The following is a 25,542-nucleotide window of genomic DNA, read 5'->3' as shown; positions in this document are numbered from 1 at the left end:
CAAACGCCATTGTCAAACTTCTAGGCTTACAAGAAAGCGGCGCTGAACGTCCGACGTACACGTTTTCGCGTTTGAAACTTCGGCCTTAACCTCGCTATTACGTTGTTAAAAGTAATTATATGATGTAAATTTCCTTGAAATATCGAAACAAAATTAAGAATTATTACCAACTCCAAGTTTCAAATTTCTCTTTAAACGTTATAAACGCAATTACAGAAAGAATACCTGCGACACTAACCAATTCTTCGAAAAAAGGTATACTCACATTTGCATAACATCACATTCGCAAATACCATTAATTTACATAAAATAAAACCAAAAATCTTTAAGTGGCGCCTTCTATTTTCTTTTTCATACACAACAGTCATCGAGATTACCGGAAGTGCCGCCATTGGGGTTACCTAGATACACTTTAGCCTAAAAGTAATTTAAGGCCTTCGTGATAAAGGAAGTCTTAAGAAGAAACGAGCCGCGACTAAAGCTAGTTCACACTATTATACTACTGCGAACAAACGAAACGAACATTAACCGAAGCGAAATGAATTACAATATGATTAATCTAAGACTAGTCGCGAAAAATTGATTGGTCAAACAGTCGCCGAAAGCGCACGAACTGGCATTTAATATCTACTTACATGTAAGGATCTCGAATCGACTCGCGTTTTCATAAATGTGTTCCCGCTCACAATGTCGTAACGTTCTTGTTTATAAATTATCTCGTACAGTATCTCTATTGAGAGAAAAAAACAGTGCCGAAACAAGTTTTGTAGCTGCGCACCCATTGCACCCACCGAGTTACGGCACTGGGAACGAGAACAAACCGGCGTTTTGACCACAGAAGAAATCCCGGAACGGATATTGATATGGGGGACGTGACTGGTCGGAGGTCGACGTTGAAATATCCATTTTCAATTAAAGTATATCAAGAGGAGAATGCGGAGACATTCAACCTAAATAATGAAACGACTTTTTATTGGTAAGAAATATTTACAAATGTGTGTTGAATTTTGGCGCGTGCTTATTCGAGGGCCGATCGTCGCGGGAGATTCGATGCCAAGCCCAGGATTCAAGGACGCGCCGCTTTCCTGCACACGCGGATGGGCTATGACGACTTACGTATAAACGACACGTTTCGATCCATCCTCCCGGTCTCTCTCTGGTTCGATGCCGAGTCGCCGCTCCGAGGGGGAGTCGTCGACGGACGGGCGACCGGAAGACGTTGGACCGGAGGCACCTTCAGTATAGGGTGGAGGCGGACATGCCCGATTGATTCTCGTGGTTGGCCTTGAAGCTCTGGCTCTTCTTCTGGTTGTAGAGAATGGCCAACAGCACCACCACCAGCACCAGGAGGGCCACGCAAATGGCAACCATGGCCCAGGCCAGAGTCCGATAGAAGGGTTCCACCCCCGGCAACTGCGTATGGGGGCTGCTGGTGGGATTGTCGGCGGCCGAGATTTCGGGTAGCCTCCGAAGCCACAGGTCGACGGCTCGCGAACGATAGTCCAGATCGACGGTCAGGCTGCGACCTATCCTGTAGTAGGCTTTCCTATCGGGTCGGAAGTTCTCCCATTTTGGGTACTCGTAGTTGACGAACTGCGGCGCTTTCCTGTAAAATCCACCCGGTCATCGTCTGCGTTAAACGCACTCGAACGCAACGAAAGAAAAGCTCTTACCCGAACTTGCAGAAATCCGTCCACAGAGTCAGCACTCGATTGGTGATCAGGTTGTCCAAGTGAGAGTGAGGTCGAATCCCGCCCAGGTGCAAGTTGAAGAGGTAGAAGAGTTCGTCTCCGTTCGACACTCCTACCAAAAATATTTTTAAAAATTACTTCCCGACACTTTTAAAACTAAATCTAAACGCTACGATCAACAAAATGCAAAATGCCTTTCTTGTCTGCGTTTTTTATTCTGGTCATTTGAATCATCGCTACCAAGCGATTCCATAATATGACAAGAATTTCTTTATTAATCAATACAAATTGATTAATAAAGAAAAACAGCATTAAATGAAAATTATTGTACATACATCTGGCAACGTTGAACACTCCCGAACTGTAACAGAGGGTTACTTTCTTTTCCTTTGTAATATATATAAACAAACCGTATTAACACAAATTCAAACATATACGTAATTTGCAAGCTCTATGAATAATTTAAATTGGGGAAGGGCCCAAGTTAAATATGCCGTATTTTATCTTAAATAATGCATAAAAATAACACAGTTTTCTATAAATTTTTAGCGTATTTCATTGTAAACAGGCGGGTATTTGTGAAATTATTCAATTCTATCTCGAATGTTTCCGTTAGAACGGGTTATTCCTGTCATCTGCATAATAGTACAATACGACCAGCATTCGATTCAATTTATTCTGTATCGTGGGCCAAGGCTTTTTCAAATAAATACCAGAGTACAAATAAAAAATAAATATATCCGTATTTACTCCAGACATTAATTTAGATACTGTAGACGATAAATAGGAACGGTCCGAGAATCGTCACCTTGTTACTCACACAAATATTCGCTTGAGAAACCGAAATCTATTTTTTTCCTGCTTAGAAGTCGATTCTAAATTATTAAAAAAGCTGAAATTTAAAGAGAAAATCAATTTATCCTTCCGGTACATCAAATTTTGACTACGATTAACAGTATCATTAAACGTATACTGTTTAATAATAACACGTTGCTTTTAACTAATAATATTAAATACCTAATCTGGGGATACAAACTACAATGCAGTTCAACTTCTAACCAGAATTTTAGTAATGGCAGTGAACTGCATGTGGTTACATAGTCTCAATTTATGTTTTTTCCCGTAATCTTCCTGCACATGCTGACATCTCTCCCATTGTTTTGGGAGAGATGTTAGCCCGACAAATGTTTATATTTAATTCATACCAATACATGCTTGCGGAGCAAGAGCTCCGATTACTATTGTTATCTTCCAGACTATTGTCTGCTCCGATAGAGTAGACTGTACTGCTTTCGTTCTTATCGTAACTGTAATACTACGTTTACACTTGAAAAGTTAAACTTATTTAGAAATAAACATGTTTACAGTTAAACGCTTTTAACTACTGTTCCGTTTAGAATAGATTAAAACAGCGAACTTAGTTAAATTGTTACTTCCTTTCACACTGCATGATAATGGCATTAGTGGTGGACTCAAACACAAATAAATCTTAATTAAAATACAAAATTAATTTAATATACTTAATCTACAATGCGCTCGTTTAACTTTCCATTCGTATTAAGCTGGCAGCAGAATGAATTGGAATTAAGCTGAAAATTAAGTGCTAATTAAGTTCTATTTAAGTACTCAATTTAAAAATCATTGAAGAATTACTTTCATTAAAATTATTTTTGAAATTCAATTAAAAAATGAAAAATGATCATTTAAAAATATAGTTAATGTAACCCTTGGTGCCAAGATGGCGCTCGTCTCTGATTCCAGCAAGGAAACAGTGGGCGCACGTTCTAACCTAACCTAACCTATTCTAATAAATTACCATAATTATTAGCGACCAAATTATTAGAATAGGTTAGATTAGGTTAGAACGTGCGCCCACTGTTTCCTTACTGGAATCAGAGACGAGCGCCATCTTGGCACCAAGGGTTACATTAATCAAATAATGTATAGTAAAGTTGAAATGAAAAAGAAAAGAAAGGAAAGAAAACGTGAAAATTATAAAATATAATAGGTATATATAGCGTAAATTACTTAAACATTTATTCCTTTTAGGTGTTAGTATATTTTGTGAAATATCTGTATGGATCTGATATGTTCCAATAAAGTTAATTGTTATGGACAGGGGTAAAGGAATCGATTGAAACTAGGTTACATTTCATAGAAATTCATATGAAAATTTAATAAATTGTTATACAGTTTGTTTTCTATTATTAGTTATCATTTATCCCATTGTTAAAAATTGATTATAACGGAAGTGTCAGATAATAAAACTAATGCTGATTGATCGCATGAATATGTTTTCATTAATCGATATTATTTTAGCTGGCATGTATTGACATTACACCCATAGTTTCTATGAACCATCATTTCTCTAAATTAACAGTTGAACATATTTACTAATTTTTAAGCACGTTTCCTAGCGTAAACGTGGTCTGAAGACTAAGTCTAATGTCCTTCCGAAAACAAAGAGATTAACGTGTTCGCTTGATTTATCCAGTTTGCTGGAGGTAAGTGGCGGGATTCCCATTGCATCGAAGTTCGGAGGAGTTTCGAACCAAGGTGGAGCCGAGAGAATCAGTGTTATCGGACTGAATTCCATAATATATTCGCGAGAAGAATTATAAATGGTGGTGAACCTGAAAACTCCGACGAGAATACGGCATTCCACGTGGCATTACAGAAGTCACGTCAAGGAAGAAGATTTGCTATCTGTATTCAAAATTCATGTATGGATGTATTTACTGTATAGTTAGTTGCAAATAAACTTTGTGTGTGTGATTTTGTTACAGGTTTATCTCTTCGCGAGTTTTGCCCTTTCTCTCAAGAATTAGAAGAAGGTAAGAGTAACGAACTTTACTGTGGCAACTTAATAAAATGGCTTTTAATTAAGTAAACGTAAACTGTGTGCGTGTATCCTTGCTTAAGAAGCTAATAGTAACACTTATAGTGCCATTACATTAATAAATTTCCGAACAGAAGTTGAATCGCTGTTATTATTGCATTCACGCCTGTAATTATTAAATCTTAATTTTGCAAAACCATACAATTCTGTGAACTTCATATAAAGTAAGCCTAATTATTATTATTATCCAGCTACATATTTTAGACCCACTTGGTTCCTTAACACTTTATTAAAAGTACCAATGCATTTCGAACATATTTTATTCAATCTTCATCCCTGTTCAGTGTACAAAAACACAAAAATAATTAGGTATGTCATCAGTGACATCATCATGTTATAAGTTTAAGTCATAGCGATTTTTACTAACTCCTACGATCGTTTTGAAAAACCTTGTAATCAAGCAATTTAATTAATTGGATATAATTAGTCGAAGAACTTTTCTCCGTGATGAAAATGTTTTCGTATTTTGTAGTCAATACATTGTATATTGAGATGTAAAGCAAAATTCATGGCTGTTTAATATAATTATCTATTAGTTCAAGGAGATAATGCTTTAATAATAACTTACAATATATTATTGCAACCAGTTTTCACAGGGGAGGAGATGCAACATTATCCAACTCTATATAATACAAACAAGGTGCAAATAACAGTTATAATTGTCCATAGTATCCACGAATTCACGTATAGGCTATACGTTATACAATTTACTTTACACGTATTACAACATTAGATATTCGTAGATTTTTCGCTTTTAGATCAATCGTACAGGATTTTATGTTCCCTTTTTTTATTAATATAGCTTTATACTTCTGTAATAAAGCGGTCATTACGGTAAATTTCGAAATGAACAAGCTTTCTACTTAATATACATTCAGTAAATCGATTTCTTCTATTTTATACGAACATTATGCCCACGAAAGTCGACTAGAATTAGCTAGCATACCATAACATATTTACAATATAGTGATATAAATATAAACAATACCCGATTAAGGGGAAAAAATGTCGTAAATTTGTCTCGCCCTTTTCTAATCATAAAGAATAGACAATTAGAAAGATTAATTATTGTTCTACCTTTAACAAATATTAGATTGTATATATTGTAATAATTAGCCTAATAGATGTAGTCAAACTCTCTCATGGTTTGTAATGAGAGAGATTATATTTCAGTCTAACACAATCGTTGATGTTTTATTCAGCATCAACTCTAACATCCATACGTACAGAAAAAACCCCAATTTTTTTTGCATTTCTCGACGTTTAAAGGTGTCCTGAATCCAAAATGTCATAAACTTGGGGGTGTCTGTTTTGATCGATCGCCATATTTTCCTTCTGTTGTGTATAACAACCGGGAAAGTAATGACTGGAAGAACTACGAACCGAAAGTTAATCGTGTCATATTTGGTCTCGTTTTCTAATTTTCCATTGTAACTTGTAATGCGGGTTTTATACGATCGCGCAACAATGATTTCCGAAAATAATTTTATGAAGTAGTAGGGTACTCACCTGTTTCCACGGGAGGAACGAAGATTCCATCTTGGTTAAGAGTGGCAAAACTGTTTGTTCCCTTGTATTGGAAGGAGTACATAAAGGTTCGAGTTTCCAATCTCGAGTATAGTTGAAGAGTTTTGTCCATGCAAGACACGTACATTCCGTCCGTCGACATCTGTAAAGACGATTCATTAGTGTTATATTATTATTATTTTAAAGTCGCCAGAACAAAATTTGTTTCGAATTTAATATTTTTATGAAATGAGCGCTTTGGAAGAGAAAGATCAGTCTTACGTTGATAAACGGCCGTAAGATTTGCGTGGAATTCGTGGGGTTCAGCCCTCCAAAATAATTGTACATCAGCTCTTGAACTACTTCTTCGACGTTCCTCCTGAAGTTGGTAGCGGCCTCCAAGAAAAGGGGAAGAAACTTCTGTTGAAGAAAGTCGGACGACGATCGAATTTCTTCTTTGTATTTATAGAAGATGACTGCCAAAGAATACTAGAAACGATTAGACCCGCTTACTATCAAAATTATGGGGTAGAAAAACCAAGTAATTGAAGTGTATTTAAATAAAATAAGCAACCAAAGGGATTCGTTTCTAAATAATTACCGACCGAAAATTCGGTTTAATTCGTGAATGTGTAGTAATGAAAGACAAAAAATATGCTAATTTTTTCGAATAGATTATAATTAGTTATTGAAAGTTCTACAAACTCTGGCTTGTGTTAAACCGAAATTGAGAAAATTCCCATAAAATCTGATATATTCAATCATTAATTTAGAATTCAATGCATGAACCATTACAACGTGAGAAGTGAATTATTCCAGGATATAATAGGACGTTTGCATGTTGCACCGATTATATTCTTCTCTGTAACTTATAATTCTTTAATCACTGTTTTTTCTACTCGAGTCAATGCCTGTTTTAATTCTGAATTCGTTACATCTATATTTATAGAAGGGTAGTTGGGATAAATCCAAGTTTATACTAATAATTGTAGCAGTTTTATTGGCAAAGGAATGTTGCCAGTAAAGAGGTTAATATTTTGAAAAGTGTATCGATTTATTAGTTACTATCCTTATCGTAAATTCCCACAATCATACTCCATGCTCATTGTAACGATTACTGCACAATAAGAGATCTATTCCGTAACAGTATCAAATATTATATCAATGTATATAAAATGTTATTGTTCAGCCTGCGAATTTAATTCATTTTTAACAATAATTGACAGTTACATTTACGGAATAATTTTACAATCAATTATTTTCCATCCGGTTTTAATCGAGTGGTCCTACATTTTACAAGAGAATTTATTAATTTACAGGCAAAGAGGATTTCTTACATTTAATTCCACGACTTCCATACGCAGACATTATACTACCGGAATTAAAATCGTTATCGATTGCCTTAATTACTTTTGTTTCGATACAAGTATTTTCGTATTGTAATAAAGCATTCTCCTATCTTATCCATTCCGGATTTAACCCATTCATTACTCGGTTTACGTTAACGACAGTTCAAAGTTTTGTTTCCATCGACGAATGTTTTAGACTATTTGAAAGCACTTGTTTCGAAAATAACTATTTTCAATTACAGATTTAGGTGAATAATAAGATTATAATTAAAACATAGCGTTTTTTTTCTTTATTTTTTAACCTCGTAGTACTTGTGTGCTTTTAAGTATGTGTCGTGTGTGTCTCGCAAGTGTACAGTAAACTCTCGCTAACTTGAACTAATAAGGAGTGTAGATTTCCCCGACGACATACAATGGAGCAAGAACAACCCATCCCCTGTGCCAAAAAATATAACACAGTGGAATAGCTGTCGAGGTTTTACTACACTTTCCTTATCTGTCGTACCAGATTCTGTTGTAGGAGCTTATCTGCAAAGAAGTAGTGTCTCTACCTAGCTTTTATTTTTCGAAATGAACGTATTCTTTTCTTCCTTACAATTTGCCTACTTCTTTTTAAATTTCGAAACAAAATAAGATACCTGGTGCCTGGAAGTGATACTCTGGACATCCTATCTGTTCTGCTAATATTTGCTTAAGATATTTGTACTGTATTTGACTTCTATCTTTGTTATAATATATGTTCTCCACCTCAAATTAGTAGTATCTTGCCCCTGTACATCATACTTTTCCTGTTATCAATAGAGTCGTGCCAGTCATCTATCTAACACCTTTCAGGAGAAAATTTTTGAATTGAAATAACGTGACTTCCGGTTTGCATCAAAAGTCCGTATATAGTTAACCAGGGCCTTCTACCACTAAGATTTTCACATCTGGTCTCCTTTTTATCTAACTCCGTTCTCGAGATTAAGAAAATACCGACGGATAACATGGGAATTTATAGGCCTACAATTTATTCAAATTGCAGTTTAATAATTCTGATTTTGTTACCGATAAAGAACCACTCGAGGTGACATTTCTGCCGAAGCAAGTCGAAGGAAAATAAAAAGTTGTACTAAAACTACGAAAGAGGCTAATTTCTATTATTTTAATTCGGATTTTCTTGGGAAAGAACACGAAGTAGCAAGAATTTGTCTGAGGTTAATTAAATTAGATATACGAGAAAAAATCTGATTTAAATAACGGGTTCGGATTCATTCCGAAAACAGTTAAAACATTTGAACAATGTAATTCTCTACAATTCTTCAAGGTGTCTCTGTATGAAATTGCTGTGCGTTTTAGTTCTAGGTTTAAATACTTACATAAATATTATATAGGCCTATATCAAGTTTATAACACAATACAATGCTTAAACTTAGTTCCTAATGATGCGACGATCCGAAAAGTTAACTTACGAGGGTAGAAAAAAGCTCCTTCGTCTCTATTTACACCCGCCATGAGAGGAACGGGATGAAAGTTGCCCATTTGGAGAAGCACTTCCGGATGGTCCGGGAGGAATCTGTAAGTACTATTTTTGTCCAAAACGGGAGCCGCTCCCACCGGAAAATCGCCAAATGTCTGAAAAATTAAACAGAATGAATCGTTATTATATAATTTCCTTCACATTTCGAAAACTAAGTTTTAGGATTTTATCGTTTCAAATTTAATTACTAGTAATTAATATTGTTCCCGTAGTAAAGAATAAACGAAGTTTAACGATCTAGAACCACATTATAGCTTAAGATTTTAGTAGTCTTGCCCCTGTATATCATACTTTTCCTGTTAACAAGAGAGTCACTCCGATCATCGCCGGAAGCTCGTATATAGTTAATCGGGCTTCCGGATCGTAACCTTTCCATAACTGGTCTCTAGTTTCGTCTATCTAACTCCTTTCTCGAGATTAATGAAGGACAGACAAACAGACATAAACAGTTAGAGAGAATTTAAATTTTAGTTTCAGTGATTAAAAAGTTGTCAGTGCCAGTACTCACATTCAATTAAATGTGTTCTATCTTGTCAACAAAAATTACTAGTGTTCTCTAGGCGTTACGGATAAACAAGCAAATTGCCAAACTTTCTATCATAGTTTTGTAATAGAATTCTTTAAATATTGCAAAACTGCAATGTAATAATTTAAAAGATAAATGGTTTAAACTATTTTTACGGTTAAAAAACATTTGACACTACTTTGTGTTTAATATATAACCTCATAAATATAAGTGTAAGTGTGTAGAAATAAATATTTGGCTTCAAAAAATCATTTCTTCTCCATTATTTTTACCTGATTTACCGGTAATGCATTCCTATTTCGTAAGTGTCGGTAATTTTACCGAGGTTATTTTCTATTTGTTTTTAATGCTTATCAGTTATTTTATAGATTATTAACTTTTGCTTTGTATTCTCTCTTCGTCAAATATTTAACGTTCTTATTTGAAAAAGCACTTTCCACGAATACACAAGACGATTCTCTTCTTTCACTAGTAGAGTTTCTTACGAGATTATAATCGTACACGTTCGTTAACCAATGCACTTTATTAACTTTTTCGTATTATATCTGAAATTTTGTATACTTTTTGGTATAAGTGAAGAGGATTTGGTATAAGTTGTGGATCGAATAACAGACTTTCGGCACAGATTTACCAATTATTTCAACTTTGATATCTCATGTATCTCTATCCAGGTCTTACACGTAGAGATACGAAACAGAAATTGAAAAGAATGGGTAATACGAATGGATACAAGTTCGACTTACCTTCAATTCTTGTTGGGCGTGAATGATGGCGTCGGTAGACTGTTCCTTCAGGCACTTGACAATGTACATCGAGTTGCGGGTGTCACATCCCAGTTTTTCGGCCAGGGTGACGGCGTATTTCTCGGGATCGTCCTGAATGGCCCAATCGCAGAGAGGAGATCCGCTCTGTAGAATCACTCTGTGAAACATTCCGACTGTACAACGAGAGACAAAATTAATCGCGACGTCGTCGGACGGAGAAGCGACGAACGACCAGAAACGTACCTTGACGAGAAGGGGAGAGCAAGTGCAGAAGGATACTGGCCGCTCCGCTTCCTTGGCCGAAAAGGGTGACGGCGTTGGCGTCGCCGCCGAATTTGGCGATGTTGTTGAACACCCAGCCGATGGCCAGTTTCTGGTCGAGAAGACCGTAATTACCGGGTGATTCGAAATCTCCCGTGCTCAAGAATCCTGAAAGACGGAAGACCTCGATGCCATTACTTTCACGTTCGTTCCGGAAGATAGATAAACGTAAATCGAAATAAAGAAGACTTAAAATTACTATTACACGATAATTGATGTACAACAACTCGATTTTACTTAAACAGCAGCAAAAAATTCTAAAGATCCGGTCGACTGTATTCCCATGGAATTATCGAAGTTGCGGATGTTTACGTAATTAGACATTTGCGGGACTTTCTTACCTAACACTCCGATCCTGTAGTTAAAAGTGACCAGGATCACTCCTTTGTCCATCAGGTTTTCAGCTCCGTACAGGTTTCCGGATCCGGAATCGTAGTTTCGCCCGTGAATCCACAGCATGACGGGATAAGTGACGGATCTTCTCGTCGTTACCTGAAACGTCGGCGGAGAGGTTGGGTGAAGCGGTAGGGAAATCCGCGCTCGTCGTCCGCCGTCGAAAATCGGGTAAGACCCGCGGGACGTATCGTCCTCCCACCGGTCCGCTATTTTCGAAGGGCGGAGGTCGAAAACGGTCCCTCCGTACACCGGAATAATTACCTAAAAGGAGAACTTACGGGAAGAGCGGGAGTGTAGACGTTGACGTAAAGGCAATCTTCGTCTCCCGTCCGATGACCTCGAAAGTCGTACTGAGGACATTCCGACCTGAACCGGACGGCGTCCAGAATTCCTCCCCATCCGGCGTGAGGAATGGGTTCCTGTCGGAAGATTCGATATTTATTACTTTAAAGTGACGTCGATCCGTCCGAGATAAATCGTTATCTTCGTTCGGAGTGTTTAATTAAAGATAGATAAAACTACAGACAGACGTTATTAGGAAACGATCTCGTCATTCGTTAATTAAAGGAATCTGGGGACAACCGAAAAGGGCCTCCGGCCGCGGTCTGCGAGTTTCCATTGTATTGTAAATTGTAAGACGAGAGAAATTAAGAGACGTCTCCTTCCCTTCCGTTCGAAGTTTCGGAAAAGAAAGGATATCGGAGGAATTTCCTTACAATAAAGGTAGAGACATCCGAAAGAAACAGCAGATTCCATCCTAACAGGAAATGAGGTATCCGCTAAGAGAGCAATTGGCGTTTCACATAAAAATCGGACCAGATACAAAAAAAAGAGGTAGGTAGATAGCGATCGGACGATAACGTCAGGCGCCTTTTTCTTCATTTTCTGCCGTTAATTTTCCGAATTTCCATGGAAAATGGTCCGTTTCTCCGGTTTCTCTGTTGGGCCTCCGGCGTAGACGATTGACCAGAAAGAAGAGGAAATCGGTTACGCGGATGAACGAGTCTAACCGCCGCGTACGCTTATATACACGCATACATAAAGACAAAGGATTCGGACTAAGCACTTCGGTCTCGGTATTCAGATGCCTTCGATCGACCCAGTTATTCTCGGTTTTCGATAATCGATATTAAACTCAACCTCCCGACGGTTAATCATTATTCCGTCCGTTTCTCTCGAAATATTCTCATTCGTTCCTTCGTCCTTTCTTTTCCGAGAGGAGTTCTCCGGGGAGTCAGCAGCGATGGTTTCTTCACAAAGACGAAGTTCTAACGGAGGGGGTTGGAAGTACCTCTTACAGTTACCTTCCGGTAATCCGAAATCGATTTCGAATTACCCTGGAACCCGATTCCACGTTATCCCTCTCCAATTTAGCCAAAATAAACAATGCTCACCCATACGACTGGCGATACGTTTAATGTATACAACGAGCGTAAAAGATCGAAAGCTAATCTTAGAAAGTAAAAAATTCAGAAAAATATTAACTGTATTGAAACTGTTCGTAAAGCTGGACAATCGAAAGTTATAAATCGGAAGTAACGAATCGTTCGGTTCGATTAACTCGGCAATCTTAGCCGCTTCTCTTCCTAACGTCGAATTCGACGTTATCCGGAAGACGTCATTTCGTCGACGGCTAACTATTGGTTTATCGGGAATTTCCGTTTCCTTTTCTTTCTCTTCCAGTCGAAAGTTTCTCTCCTTCCTGTCGAAGAATTCGTTAAAAATTCCGAAGGATTTTCCGCCCGAAAATTCTTAAAGAAAAATCTGCTTTTACGGAAGAAAGAGTTTTTGTGTTTGGGTGGAAGGCGCAGTATTTTCTTCCTCCTCCGATGGGAAGCGATAATTTATAATAAATATTTATTTATTTAAAACAAATTAGAGAATCCGACGACGTTAATCCTCTTCTCGACTGCTATAATCCGTAAATCTTTTCCGCATTCCAATCACTTCTAAAAATAGACTCGGCCTTCCCCAATCATTTCGGTAGCCCATTCTCTTCTTTTTTCCCTTCTCTTCCTTCGATAATTCCGTTCGATAATTGAAGGCGAGGAATTAGGAAAGGGTCCGCAATCGTCCCCCGAGTTGACGAGGAACAAAGGCTTGGAATAAAGTCCCAAAAAGGAATCCTCGAGCCTCCATCGCTTGCTCGTCACCGATTTATCAGACAACCTTTAAAACGCATTCTTCTCTAAATTCCTTAGTTTCCAAGCTCTATTCTATTCTCCATTCTCATGGTTCGTACGGAGGATCAGCCCGTTTGGCATTGTTTCTCCGTTGGAGCTGTGATGTTAGTATCCGATGAGCCGGTCGAAGTTTATTGCTTTGCCATACGCGAGGAGTGGGGGATAATGCCTCCCAGAAGGGCTTTTAAGGATAACCGGCCCCTATTCAGGCGTTACAGACATGGAGAAAACCCAGAAAACTCCGTGTAGCCCGCCCGTCCTGGCCAGGCGCAAACCCACGACGGAACTGTCATTGTTCAGAGAACGGAACCGCTTGGCCACTGTTGGGCCATTTCCAAGCTTACGTAAAGAGAGGTGGCGTCAATGACACAAGCATTCGCTCAGTCTTAACATACACCAAGTTCTAATGTCTTTTATAATGTCAATAAAACACGGAAGCGATATTCATTTTATTTTCTCGTCTCTGTTACATACAACAGAGAGAATGTATAGCGATCGTTCAAATAAAATGACTCCCCCACACTTTTGTATCCAGGAAACCTTGAAACGTAAAAACATTCGGGCGTTTTTTCTGTATGTGTGGATGTTAAATTAATACGTGTGTGAGACACGACTATGTTCATTCACTTTGAAGCTTAATAACTCCCGTGCATTTAGTCGAAAATTTTTAAAATTTTGCAGGGAGGATTGTGTATTAAGGGTGTATTGATGCTATTAAATTTGGTGGTTAAAGGTCAGCGGGTTGGGGAAATACAGGGGGGTCGTGTGTTATATTTCGAGTAGGGTTATTAGTATTTACAATTTTAATATAACTCATCCCCACCCTCAAAAGTAAATTTTTTGCCACTTTATAATAGGCCTAATTAAAAATATAAAAATTTTCTTTTTTAAATAAGATATTATAACAGATTGCGCAACACGCAGTTTTAAATATTGCCGGAAAAGTTAAGCAACTCGTGCGAGATTTTTTAGAGTGGAGTTCCGAAGGTCGGTACTGTACATATCTATATATAAATGTAATTCTGTCAGCGATAATTGTTCCAAGAGTTAAAGTGGATCGTCTCCGCCTACTTTTATTGTTTAATTAGTCGTTGTTCTGACAAATTACATCATCCACTCATCGTTTGCTTGTATTATATATATATATATATATTTTTTTCTTTTTTTCTGTAAGTACAGTTTTTTCCTCCTGAAATAAGATCAAAGATCCTATAAATGATTATTGTAACAAAGGCAAAGTTTGTAGAGTTTACAAGTTACGAAAATCCGTATATAGAATTTAAAGAGCTTTTAATGGAGTTCGAGTAATAATAGCGAGGTTGAGGCCGAAGTTTTAAACGCGAAAACGTGTACGTCCGACGTTCAGCGCCGCTTTCCTATAAGTCTAGAAGTTTGACAATGGTGTTTGGAGTGTCGAGCACGATTCCACTGACTTTCCAAACGCCATTGTCAAACTTCTAGGCTTACAAGAAAGCGGCGCCGAACGTCGGACGTACACGTTTTCGCGTTTAAAACTTCGGCCTCAACCTCTCTATTTATCCGAAAAAGTCAAAACGTCGTTACTTTTGCGATGGGAGAACAATTTTGTTAAATACGCTATTATTATTAAAACTGGCGGGAATGTAGCGGTTAAGAAATGCAGAAGTCGAATTTAATCGTTTAACCGTCCGTCACTTCATCGGGTAAGCCTATTATAAAGTTAATAAGTCGTTCGGAGAGAACGTTCCTCTTTTGTCGGCGACAGATTACCCGAGTAATTTGCTCGATCGTCGCACTTATGCAAAGTGTCTAATTGGTTACGCCCGACTTACCACGCGAAGAACGGAGAGAGTGGACGTCTCGGCGTATTGTGACGAAACGGAACCTCCGACCGGAACGAATGCAGCTCGAAACGATAAAAACGCTTATGGCTAAAACTCGTTTTGGTTTTGGATCCAAAGAAAATAAAACCTTCGGATGTTGGGGGAAATTACATCTTCGATCGATCTCGGACGAGACACGCCGAACGATTATCGACTTAAAATTACGTCGTGTACAAGCCCCAAAGTGGATGGGGTGGACGAATGCTACGACGTGTTTTGGAGTCGTTTTTCAAAAAGTTTTGACCGGGATTGGAAGGGAAAGGAACTCCAACGTTCCATTTTTCTTCCGTGCCACCATCGATCGGCTATAATTAAGCGAAGGACGAGGAGCGGCGACGGATCCCTCCGCCCGAACCCGTGTTTTCCTTTGTCCGCGGTAAACCCAAGAGGTAGATGGATGGATTTGGGAGAGCGGAAGGCCGTTTCCCGGCGATTCTATGGAAAGAGTGGTCGTTTCCGGATCGGATGAAAACGTGGGAGGAGGGAGGGAATTTCGGTCGAGCGTTGATCCCGGCCGGAGGAAGGACCGCGTCACCAGTCGCCATCCTTCACCCGGGACCGTTTCCGCCGATCGTTAATCGCGATTTCGTCGTTAATGGCGTGGAGAGGAAGCGGACGGCCGCTGGCGTGCCGGGTCGAGAGCTCTCTTTAATGTTATCTCCCCCTTTTCTTTCTTATCGTCCCGTCTACTCCGCACCGATTTTTAACGGACGATCCGTAAGAGGAATGCGCCGTTTAACCCGGAAATGGAATTCGATTCCACCCCTTAAGTGTCTCCCTCTCTTCTCGCCTTCCACCACCGGCCTCGCGCTTTTCTACTTCGGTTTACCGCCAAAACGGAAACGGAAGTGACGACGTTTCGTAATCGTTTAGCCGCTATTAGGGCCTCTTATTGGCGCGGTGCGATAATATTTAAAAACCAAACACACGCTACCACTAGTCTCGCCGAAGTCGTTATCTTTAAACAAACTGAGGCGTGGAACTGTAAATAGGTGCGACGACGAACGAGGTATCGTTTAGCCGCGTGTTTCTAACTGGGGTGGAGAAACTACTCCTCTCCTTTATCCGGTCAGACGTAGGACGTGGATGCGCTCGATGGAATCCCCTATTGACCGAATTACGTCCACTGGACAAATTATTAGATAAGCAAGATTAATTACCTCCGCCCGGGGAATTGAACTCGGAAATGCTTTGGTCTTCTACCCTCTAATCCACTGCAATTTACTATTTAGACTTTCCACTTAAAAAATAAAGTAAACGACGTACGGGGCACTGGCGAAGGTCGTCCGATGATTCTTAATAATAACGTGTCAAACGGAATTCTTCTTTTTCCAAAGGAAGGACGAAAATTGTGCCGGGGATGACCGTTTCGTCGAAGAAAAGGCGTTATCTATTCGTCGGTTATTTATTTATTTATTTTTTGGTTATTCTTTCTCTCTCCGAACGTTAAATGGAATTCCCGTCCCGCCCATCTCGTATCGCTTGTCTATTGTACTATTACACTTTGTTATATTACTAAATTAATGATAATGAAGGTAATTTAAGTAGATGCCTGTAATAACCAGAAATTAAGTCTTCGAGTAACTTTTATTCGTTTATTAATTAAAATTAATTAATGTCGATTAAATTAACACTATCGCTTAAGCCAAAGTTACGTTTTATACAAAGTAGAATTTAATTTCTTTAGCGAGTTTCGAGTTCGAAGTTCCGTGCTAATTATAAAGGAGAGTTGAGGTTTGTAAAAATATTTGTTTTGGTTGAAGTTATTTATATAAATAACGCAAGTAATGAAAATAAATAAAGATTTTAAGCAATGCGGATAAATTCATTTCACGTATTTCGCTCTTTTATTAACAAGATAATAAATGTGAAGCAATAAATTGATAAGGCGGAGAAGATGCGGTGATAGACGAGAAACAAGAGAAAGTAATGGAAAAATCCGCTAGTCGAATAAGTTAACTTAGAATAATATTAATTGCGAGGGAATAGAAGGAAATGGAAAATCGTTAAAAGGTTAACGACAGATACCATTTACAAAAACGGATAAAAATAGAAAAGTATGCAGTAATTAGAAAACGTTTGGCCAATAAAACAACGGGGGAATTTTAAGTGTCGGATTAAAACAAACAATAGAAAATCGCTACGATTCGGTTTCCGGAGGACGAGAGATTATCTTAATCAAGTAATTATCTTTCATAGAACTGTGTGTATTGCTGGAAGATACTACGGAGTATCAAAACAAGACTAGCATCTAGTCTATAAAGATTAATTTATCGACACCTTTACAATATTCAATATTATTAAAGATATGTTTAGTAACTGGTCTATAACTTGTGACTATGCGACACTGTCGAGGAGGAATGCATCTCGGGAGGACTTTCTGTGGAAAACTGATATATAAAGTGGAAAAAATATATAAAATTACTTTATGTTTGGCTGCCCGGCGAATAATGCAACAACCGAACGAATGTATTTATTAACACAGAACGAATACCAAAATTATCTGTACGTAAGGAAGCAAGAAACCGCGATGCCCAAAGCGGAATTAATAATATCCGCAAGGATTCGACAATTAAATGTCGAAATACATTAAAATCCTTAGGTGTTAAGTAATTGGATAATGTCAGATACGAGAATACTACGGATAATTAATAACCGAATTATTTGATTTAATCATTGATAACCAAATAACTTCAAATAAGCATGATGTAGAACACGTTTCGGTATCCATATTTCGATAGGAAATAAATAAATAAAAATAAGAATTATCTTTCCCGTAATAACACGACGGCGTAAGAAATGATTTAAATTGGCATAAATATAGTATTTAACGTATTCAATTTCTAAAATATAACACGTAGCCTAATCTAAGTATAAACAGTTAAAATGAAAAAGCGAATCTTCGATCGAAGTTGTGGATTTGTATAAGGGACATCCGAGCGAATATCGAATGGCTGGAAATAGAACAAAAACGCATTTGCATATTTAAAAACCAGGAAAAGAAGTAACAAACTTTTCGTGAATAAATTACTCTCTTCGATCAAAACTTGAATCGCTCAGCGACAGAAACTAAACGTAAATCAAAATAAAGAAGTGTTTTTCTTGTATTCTAAACAATGTTTTCCGGCAACACGACGACATTGCAATGCTTTTCTCCCAACAACTATCCAAAGGTTTTCCTTTGTTTTTGTCTAAATACGTTTGACGAAACCCTTTCTTTATTTTCCATACTTAGATACGTCGGACGGTGCAAATTCCCTCTTTCAGTGTTAAATCTACGCCAATATTACGCTGTAAGCGTACCGTACTGACGTAATGATACAAATTAGGAAACTCCTAGTAACATCGAACGTAGATTAAAAGGTTACGGTAGGAGGGCAGATTGCGACACGCCATTACAAAATTGTATATCGAAAGCTTTTACGTACCAGTAAGAAAATAGTTATTCAAGCATAATGCCGCCATTATTGTAACCATTTTTAAACAATAAAAAATATTAATGAAATATTCGAATGTATACAACAATTCGATATTAAGTAGGTCGTAATAAATCAATGCATCCGAAACATAAAAGTCCCTTCATTCAAAATTTCTTTCTCTATCCGTAATTTTTCAATTTTTAAATTTATTAAACAATATCGAAATACCAGCAGAATTAGATCCTTTTGTCTGAATTCCAATATTCTCTCGAAATGCCTAAAGACAGTGGCGTAGCGAACATAACTGGCGCCCGGGGCATTACTGGCGCCCGAGACTTTATTGGCGCCCCTCTTCCCCCTCCAGAAACACATGTAGTTTGTCTTGGAGACCATTTGGTGCATGATACACCCCCTTGCATCCCCCTCGCTACGCTACTGTGAAAAAAATACAACAAAACTACATAAATACAGAATCGATCTGATCAATTGTATTAAAGTGTTCGATTAAGATCGTTTCGATTTACCACGCGAAACAGTTCTCGATTCCATCCAAATTACTTACTTATATTAGGTAATAATGATAAAATTGATAGGCCAATATCTGCATTAAACTATATACTCGTTAACACGTAATGAACTATGAAACAATCGGGGAATCGATTTCGAAGAAACTGGGCGCGACGCGTCGCAACGCGTCGCGACCTACAATAGGTCGGATGCGTGGCGTTACAACGACATATAAGCATTGTATAAAACCGATAACAACTTCCGATTACGACATTTAGGTCGTGACGAAATCGATTCGTCGATCCACGCAAAACTTTTACATTTGCAATTCGTAAATTTTCTAATACTTTCTCGGACAGACAAACTTACGGAAATATCTCTAAAGATGCTAATAATATGTGTCATACTTAATAGCTGATAGTAACTAATCGTATTGTAAAATTATACGGGGAGAAGAACCTCTTCGGTAATTACAAAATGCCGCGAAATGCGGAACATAAAGTAACGAATGTTTTATAATTATTATAAGTTAATTATAAATGATCAGACTCCAAATGTGGCAACAATAAATTATTAACAAATATGGAAATAAAACCCAATTAGAACAAATACGTTTCAGAATATTAAAATAAGTTCGTCTGACAGAAACGATGCATCTATTCTGACACGTAATAATAAAGTCTTTGTTAAATTAACGGAATCTTTGAAGTTTTTCTCGTTAAATTTGTCAATTTAAGGTATTGTTTTATAACTTGCAAAGACGTAAACTTATTCGAGTTCTTAATTACATCTCATTACATTGTTAATTATCATTTGAATTTAATTATTACTTATTCCATAGACGAATAAAGTTACCTTCTATATTTCGTTTACGTATTCTGAATAAATATTTTAATAAATAAACACAGAACATAAATATAAGCAACAAGTAAGATATTCCGTTTTCTTTGAAACGGAATAAATAAATCTCTCGTGTTTTTAAAAGATCCGACAAGTTTTAACTTGGAAAGACTCCTTTTTATTTTAGATGCCAACACACAAAACCGAGCCATTCCATTATTCATGCAGAAAAATTCTTTAAGGAAAGAAAACACAAGTTTTGTTTAGGAACAGATGTATTTTACGGTACAAAAAGTTTCCTTTAAGAAGACTTTTTCGCGAATATATTACGTCTTAAAGACTCTCTCGATAATTGTGATTTCTATTCTATCGCCGGCGAATAAGTATCAAATATATTTAAAATTTTGCCAAAATTCATTCCAATATTTATTAAAACTATTGGAAGACGTCGAATACTTGATTACGTTTAGTAATATTAAGATCGTAGGCTTTTTATAAACGTAACGTAACTCTAAACCCAGCTATAAAATATGTACGATAAATTAAATTTTATTGTGGAGAGTCAAAATGCTCGTCGTAATTTCGTAATCGATCGGGTCAATGACCATAAATGCCGTAAAAATACATTGTTGCAAAAATGAATTATTCGCTCGGTAAGTGCCTACTTTTATACGATGACTTATCGCTGTGTTTTAATTTTATTTAAACGCTTTTATTTAACTCTCTTTTGTACGGTGTCCTCGAATCTTACAACACAGATTTCATCCACTTCTAATTAAATTATAAGGCTGAAACTTTAATGATATTTTAGGGGGTGGGCCCGTTATCATCCTCACTCCAAATGTAGAATGTAATTGTGTATGTGTAAGTACATTATATTGATGAATATAATAGGGGGTGGCCCGAAACCCAGATCTCGAAAAGCATGAGGTTTTTTAAAAAATCTTTTTAATATATTAAATTATTTATATTAACCTATTCTAGGAATTCTCGAATATGCCTATCGTAAGCGTACGGGTTTCTTTTTTTTGGGGGAGGAATTGAAAATGGATAGCGTTAATCTTTCATTAAAGTATACGTGTATGGTAATTACACGTATACTTTACTGAAAGATTAACGTGTTGCGAAGATACTAAAATAATTAAAATACAGCTTTGAATAAATAATATCGTTATTTTTAAACAGTTGAAGGTGTCTTTTAAGTTCTATGCTAACTTTTACTTTAATTCATTTATTAAAAACAGAAAGTATGGAAATTATTATAACCATTATTGTCTAATGGAATGTTTTAAATTACATTGCCTATTGTTTGAAGAAACAAACTTAACTTTTAAATTAGTTTTCGATAAATAAACAAAGACATTAGCTGCAGAATTCGCTGATGAGAAACATAAATTGTCAAACACTAACGTCTTATTTTGTTAGATTTGATAAGAAATGGGTTTAATAAAAACAATAGGTTACAAGTAAAATGTAAAATAATATAAATGTTAATTTTATATTCTTGACATTTATTTACAACTGAAAAAAAAGAAATAACAACTTTTTCAGAAGGCGCATCAATTCCCTTTCACAGTCTTTTCATTTTATATACACAAGTTTTAATAACGTATTGAACTTCCTCTATAAGAACAAACAGAGTCGGTGAATATCTAACGAACTTGGAAAGAATAAAATAAATTTTGAGAAATCAGTTTCTCTACTTTCAAGGTTGAAATGAGGGTAGTCTAAAAAAACAAAAAAAAAGTGGGAAAAAATAATAATAAAAAGAGATTTTGCGGAACACTGGCACGAAGATACGAAGCGGAACGTCCTTGATAAGAGTCACGTATAACTCCTTTATCTCTTACTTTCAACAGATGGGTATTGGGTTCCTGTTATAACAACGCTCGATTGTCCTTTCTAGACCACTGTTCGATCCCGAACTGCGTATTTTAAAAATAAAACAAATGGCAGATTTACGATATTTTAGTAAATAAGCAGAAATTTATTAATACTAAAGTTTTTTTAGTTTATTTCGTTGATAATTTTTCAGACGTCAAACTGATATCTATATATCAACACGCGTAAAGGACTATATTATTAAAAAAGCCTCGACCTTGGCGGGGATTATAAATTCTTCCACTCTGATAAGAAAATTTAGTATTGTTTCCTGAAATAAAGTATAAAATATGTAGCGAAAAAGAAGGAATAATAGACCTATACTTAAATACAATATGGCAGTTTAGAGACGTACTGTACACACAAAGTCAATTAATTATAAAACATTTTAGTTTAAATTATCTAATAATAGCGTAGTGTGAGACTTGATTAATTCCGTTTTTATGTCATTATATTATTTTGTAATATTTTTTTGCTACCGAAAAATTTTTCCTGTGACCTCTTTGGGGTGGCGACCAATGGTTTTGCGTACCACTGATCCAGATAACGTCACTCATTTGGAAAATGGAAAGGGAAGATCCGCGGATAACAACTTTCCCCGAAGATACAAAGAAGATAAATAAAATGAAAAAGTGTACAAGTTATCTAATCGTCTTATAAAATACTGTATAACTTTTGTGTATTGTCTGATATTGTATTAAATGATATAAATTAAATTAACAAGTAAATTTACCTTAAAGTTAAATCGTCTTGATTGTTTCTTGGTATTTTCACAGGATTTATAACTGCGACTAAGTTTACAACGAAGAAATACGAAACAAATACTACTTTGAAGTATGTGAGATTAGAATGCGAAATTGTTCTTTCAGTTTGGGAACACCGTTTTGGTGTTAATTGTGACATATTTATGAGTTTACGGTGTCACTTTCATACGTTGCACGATGACTATAGACTGCTGCTAGTTCGATGCCTTTTTGCCCAGTGCAATCAAATAAGAGATCGTAGTTTATCCACACATTAGGTACGATTGCCATTACTAAACTGATACAAACCAAGCATAACTTATGAAGCTCGCATCCTGCCATGTTAAAGAGGTAACCTCTTAATTGATAGAGTTACAGCGTACTGCGAGAATATAATTATATTGCTAGTTCACTTCATATATAATATAGTTTAGGCTATAATCTCTTAGCAAGAGCCTTCACCACACGACTGTCATCCAGAATTACTCAACATTTTTAACGTAATATCAATCGAGAGACATTTTACGTGTAGCAAATTATAAGTTTTCATCCTTCTCCAGTAAAAGAAAATACTCACACCAAGTATTTTCAGCATGTTTTCCTCGAAGCAATAGCTATATAAGTGAAAGAACAAACCGAAAGGCGCCGAAATGAAAAACTAACTGTTCTGTATTATTAACTTCACTTCCATTTCATTCTGAAGAAAATCATTTTAGTTGTTGTGGCTCTGGAGCAATAACGGTTCTGTCACAATCTCCCACCTCTATTGGCTAATATTTTAAAGTTGCAGTCAGATGAAAGAAATTGTTTCGAGTTACCTTCTCGGAGAATCGTTTTCTTTCGTGTCTAAGACGGTAATTCGACTCGGAAGTGGTGTAAAAAATGCTCACCCTTCTTTTCAGTCGGGCGGCGGAGTCCTTGGGAGAGCGGACGAATAAAAAGCGCGAGAAACGGAAAGAGGATGTTCCCGAAGGCAACAACAGTGGTGTTTCCGGTAAAACGGGCGACTGCACAAAAGGACGGAAGAACTAGTGTGTCCGCGGGACCCGGCCACCGAAACTAATGTGTCGGAGGGGAGGCTGAGCCAAAAATCGGGGGGGATTTCTTACTCTCGTCAGAACATTCGTAACGTTAAATCAGACAACGGAAGGCTGATAAGGGGTGGTACTTTTCCGTCGATCAGATCTGTAATATATTTTACATTTCCAATTTATTTGCCAATTACCTTTCCGACGAAGAGAGAGGTTAATTTCGGAGATTTTATATAAAAACTGAAGTATCACTTTAATAAAAGGTGTTTGAAAAAGTGGAAAACATCCGTTGGATGAGAACGAAAATAAAACTTGGCAAAAGTCTCGAAAAGGTGGAACCGTTTCCTCGTCGATTGTTATCGGGATACGCTACAACAAGAACGGTTAATACGAGATCCTCAACCGTGAAAAAATGACGTAATTCTAACCAATCCCGTCCCACGGCTCTGGAGAAACTATTTCCAAATCTATATTTGTCGATCGTAACAAAACCACGAATAATTTTATCACGTAACTTTATCTTCGTTATTTGTTATACAAACCAGCAATTGTGAAGTTTCCAAGAATATTTTTCTCCCTAATCTCATAAGTGTTACCGACAATAGGTAGTCGCTGAACGACACTATCGTTACATTTATCAATCTTGTAACCTATATTTTAATGGATATATCTTTATGAACTTAAAAGTTATCAGTACGATACTTTTCCGCGATTCTTTCATTCGCTATTTACGCAAAATTAACGTAATTATAAGACTACGGCAGCACACTTTATCCACCGTAAATTAATAGGTTATGGAGGGAAACGAGGAGAAAAGTTGATGACACTAAATGACGATGACGTCGGTAAAGGAGCCAATAGTCGAACGTCTGTTCCGAATCGTGCGGGCAACGAGTTTAGAACACGAGATAAAAACAATACAAAAATCAACAATAGAGTGCTGGAAAAAACAAATATATTAATATTCGACGGTCGCTCCGGTAAGAAGATTATTCTTTTCCCGGTTGGAGGACTACGTGACCGAACTCCGACTTTTCCAAATAGAAAAAGTATCGTCGTGGGAATACAATTTTCAACCGAATAAAAACCATTAATAGGACAATTAAAATGTAATTTGGGTGAAACAAATGAAAGAACTGGCCCGCAACAGAAGCCATTCTCACTTAGTATGTACTGTACTTTACTATTCCTTTCGTTCGAATTGTTTCCAGAGCATTTTTCCAGATGCCCCCGATAATTCCGTGTAGGAAATTTAACCTATTTACAGACGTAGCGTGTTGCAGTACATCTGCAAATGCCCGTTTCATTTTAACCTGTTATACTTCGCCGCACTAATTACTTTTTAAAATAAATTCTCGCCGATTAATTTAATAAAATCGCTTCCTAATAGTCTAACAAGGCGAAGATATGTCTTAAAACATGCATCTTTCGAACCGCTTAGGGCAAAAAAACTAATCGATTAATTCCACTTCAAGAAAATTGTCTGACTGTAAGGCGGAAGTAAAATCCTCGAGGACGGAAGTTAACGAAGTTTACTATTTCTAGTCTATTTTCCGATGATTCGATTCTCCGAAATTTCTTTTTATTTTTCTGTTTTACCGGATTATCTTAGGGCAAAACGAATCACTTCCGGGTCGAAGACGAGCGCTGGCGCGGCGTTTCAGAAAATCGAAATCGAAACGGAGTAACTTCCGTTTTCAACTCCGTCGGAAACAACTTCCGGGTCGTCTTGGGCCGTTCTTCCGGTTGGATTCTTTTACCCGCGAAGTTCAAAGACGAATTCCGGACTTACCTTGAATCGAAATATTCCGATGGGAGGCGTGGCGTAGGGGATGCCCTGAAAGGCGTAGAAGTCCCTTCCGTTGGAGGTCTTGAGGACCGTCCCCCTGAGAGCACCCTGCGGCAGGTTAACGATGGGCCGTAGGGTCTGGGCCAGGCAGGCGGGCCACATAAACCAGAGAAGCGCCACCGACGGCCGCGCCAGCATCCTGTCGACCGTCGACGATGCTCCCGTCGCCGTCGGCCTCGGACCTTTATATCGATCGCGGACGACCGCCGGCGCGCCGACTCCCGGTCGAAGCGCCGGAAGGTGGGCGGCGGGCGAC

The 25,542-nt window shown here is 37.3% G+C and overlaps 1 protein-coding gene across 1 annotated transcript; it reads right to left on the bottom strand.

The window, feature by feature from the left end:
- Nucleotides 1-955: 955 nt before the first annotated feature.
- Nucleotides 956-25,542, bottom strand: LOC136983441 (pyrethroid hydrolase Ces2a-like). The gene is made up of 10 exons (XM_067280178.1): nucleotides 25,230-25,542; nucleotides 11,250-11,390; nucleotides 10,917-11,067; nucleotides 10,498-10,683; nucleotides 10,234-10,427; nucleotides 8,897-9,059; nucleotides 6,379-6,572; nucleotides 6,100-6,259; nucleotides 1,674-1,803; nucleotides 956-1,606 (listed from the first exon to the last, which is right to left on the bottom strand). Exons 1-10 carry the CDS (start codon nucleotides 25,422-25,424, stop codon nucleotides 1,237-1,239), a joined length of 1,884 nt encoding a protein of 627 aa, XP_067136279.1. The 5' UTR covers nucleotides 25,425-25,542; the 3' UTR covers nucleotides 956-1,236.

Source organism: Centruroides vittatus, unplaced genomic scaffold, assembly GCF_030686945.1.
Source record: "Centruroides vittatus isolate TY-2023 unplaced genomic scaffold, ASM3068694v2 contig_882, whole genome shotgun sequence".
NCBI classification, from domain to species: Eukaryota; Metazoa; Arthropoda; class Arachnida; order Scorpiones; family Buthidae; genus Centruroides; species Centruroides vittatus.
This window is presented reverse-complemented; position numbering and strand designations above follow the sequence as displayed.

Coding starts and splice junctions, on each gene's coding strand:
- LOC136983441 (XM_067280178.1), bottom strand. CDS start 25,424: ATGCTGGCGCGGCCGTCGGTGGCGCTTCTCTGGTTTATGTGGCCCGCC. Junction 11,391..25,229: donor TCGGAATATTTCGATTCAAG/GTAAGTCCGGAA, acceptor ATCTTCCGACAG/GAACCCATTCCTCACGCCGG. Junction 10,428..10,497: donor GCTCTCCCCTTCTCGTCAAG/GTACGTTTCTGG, acceptor CTCGTTGTACAG/TCGGAATGTTTCACAGAGTG.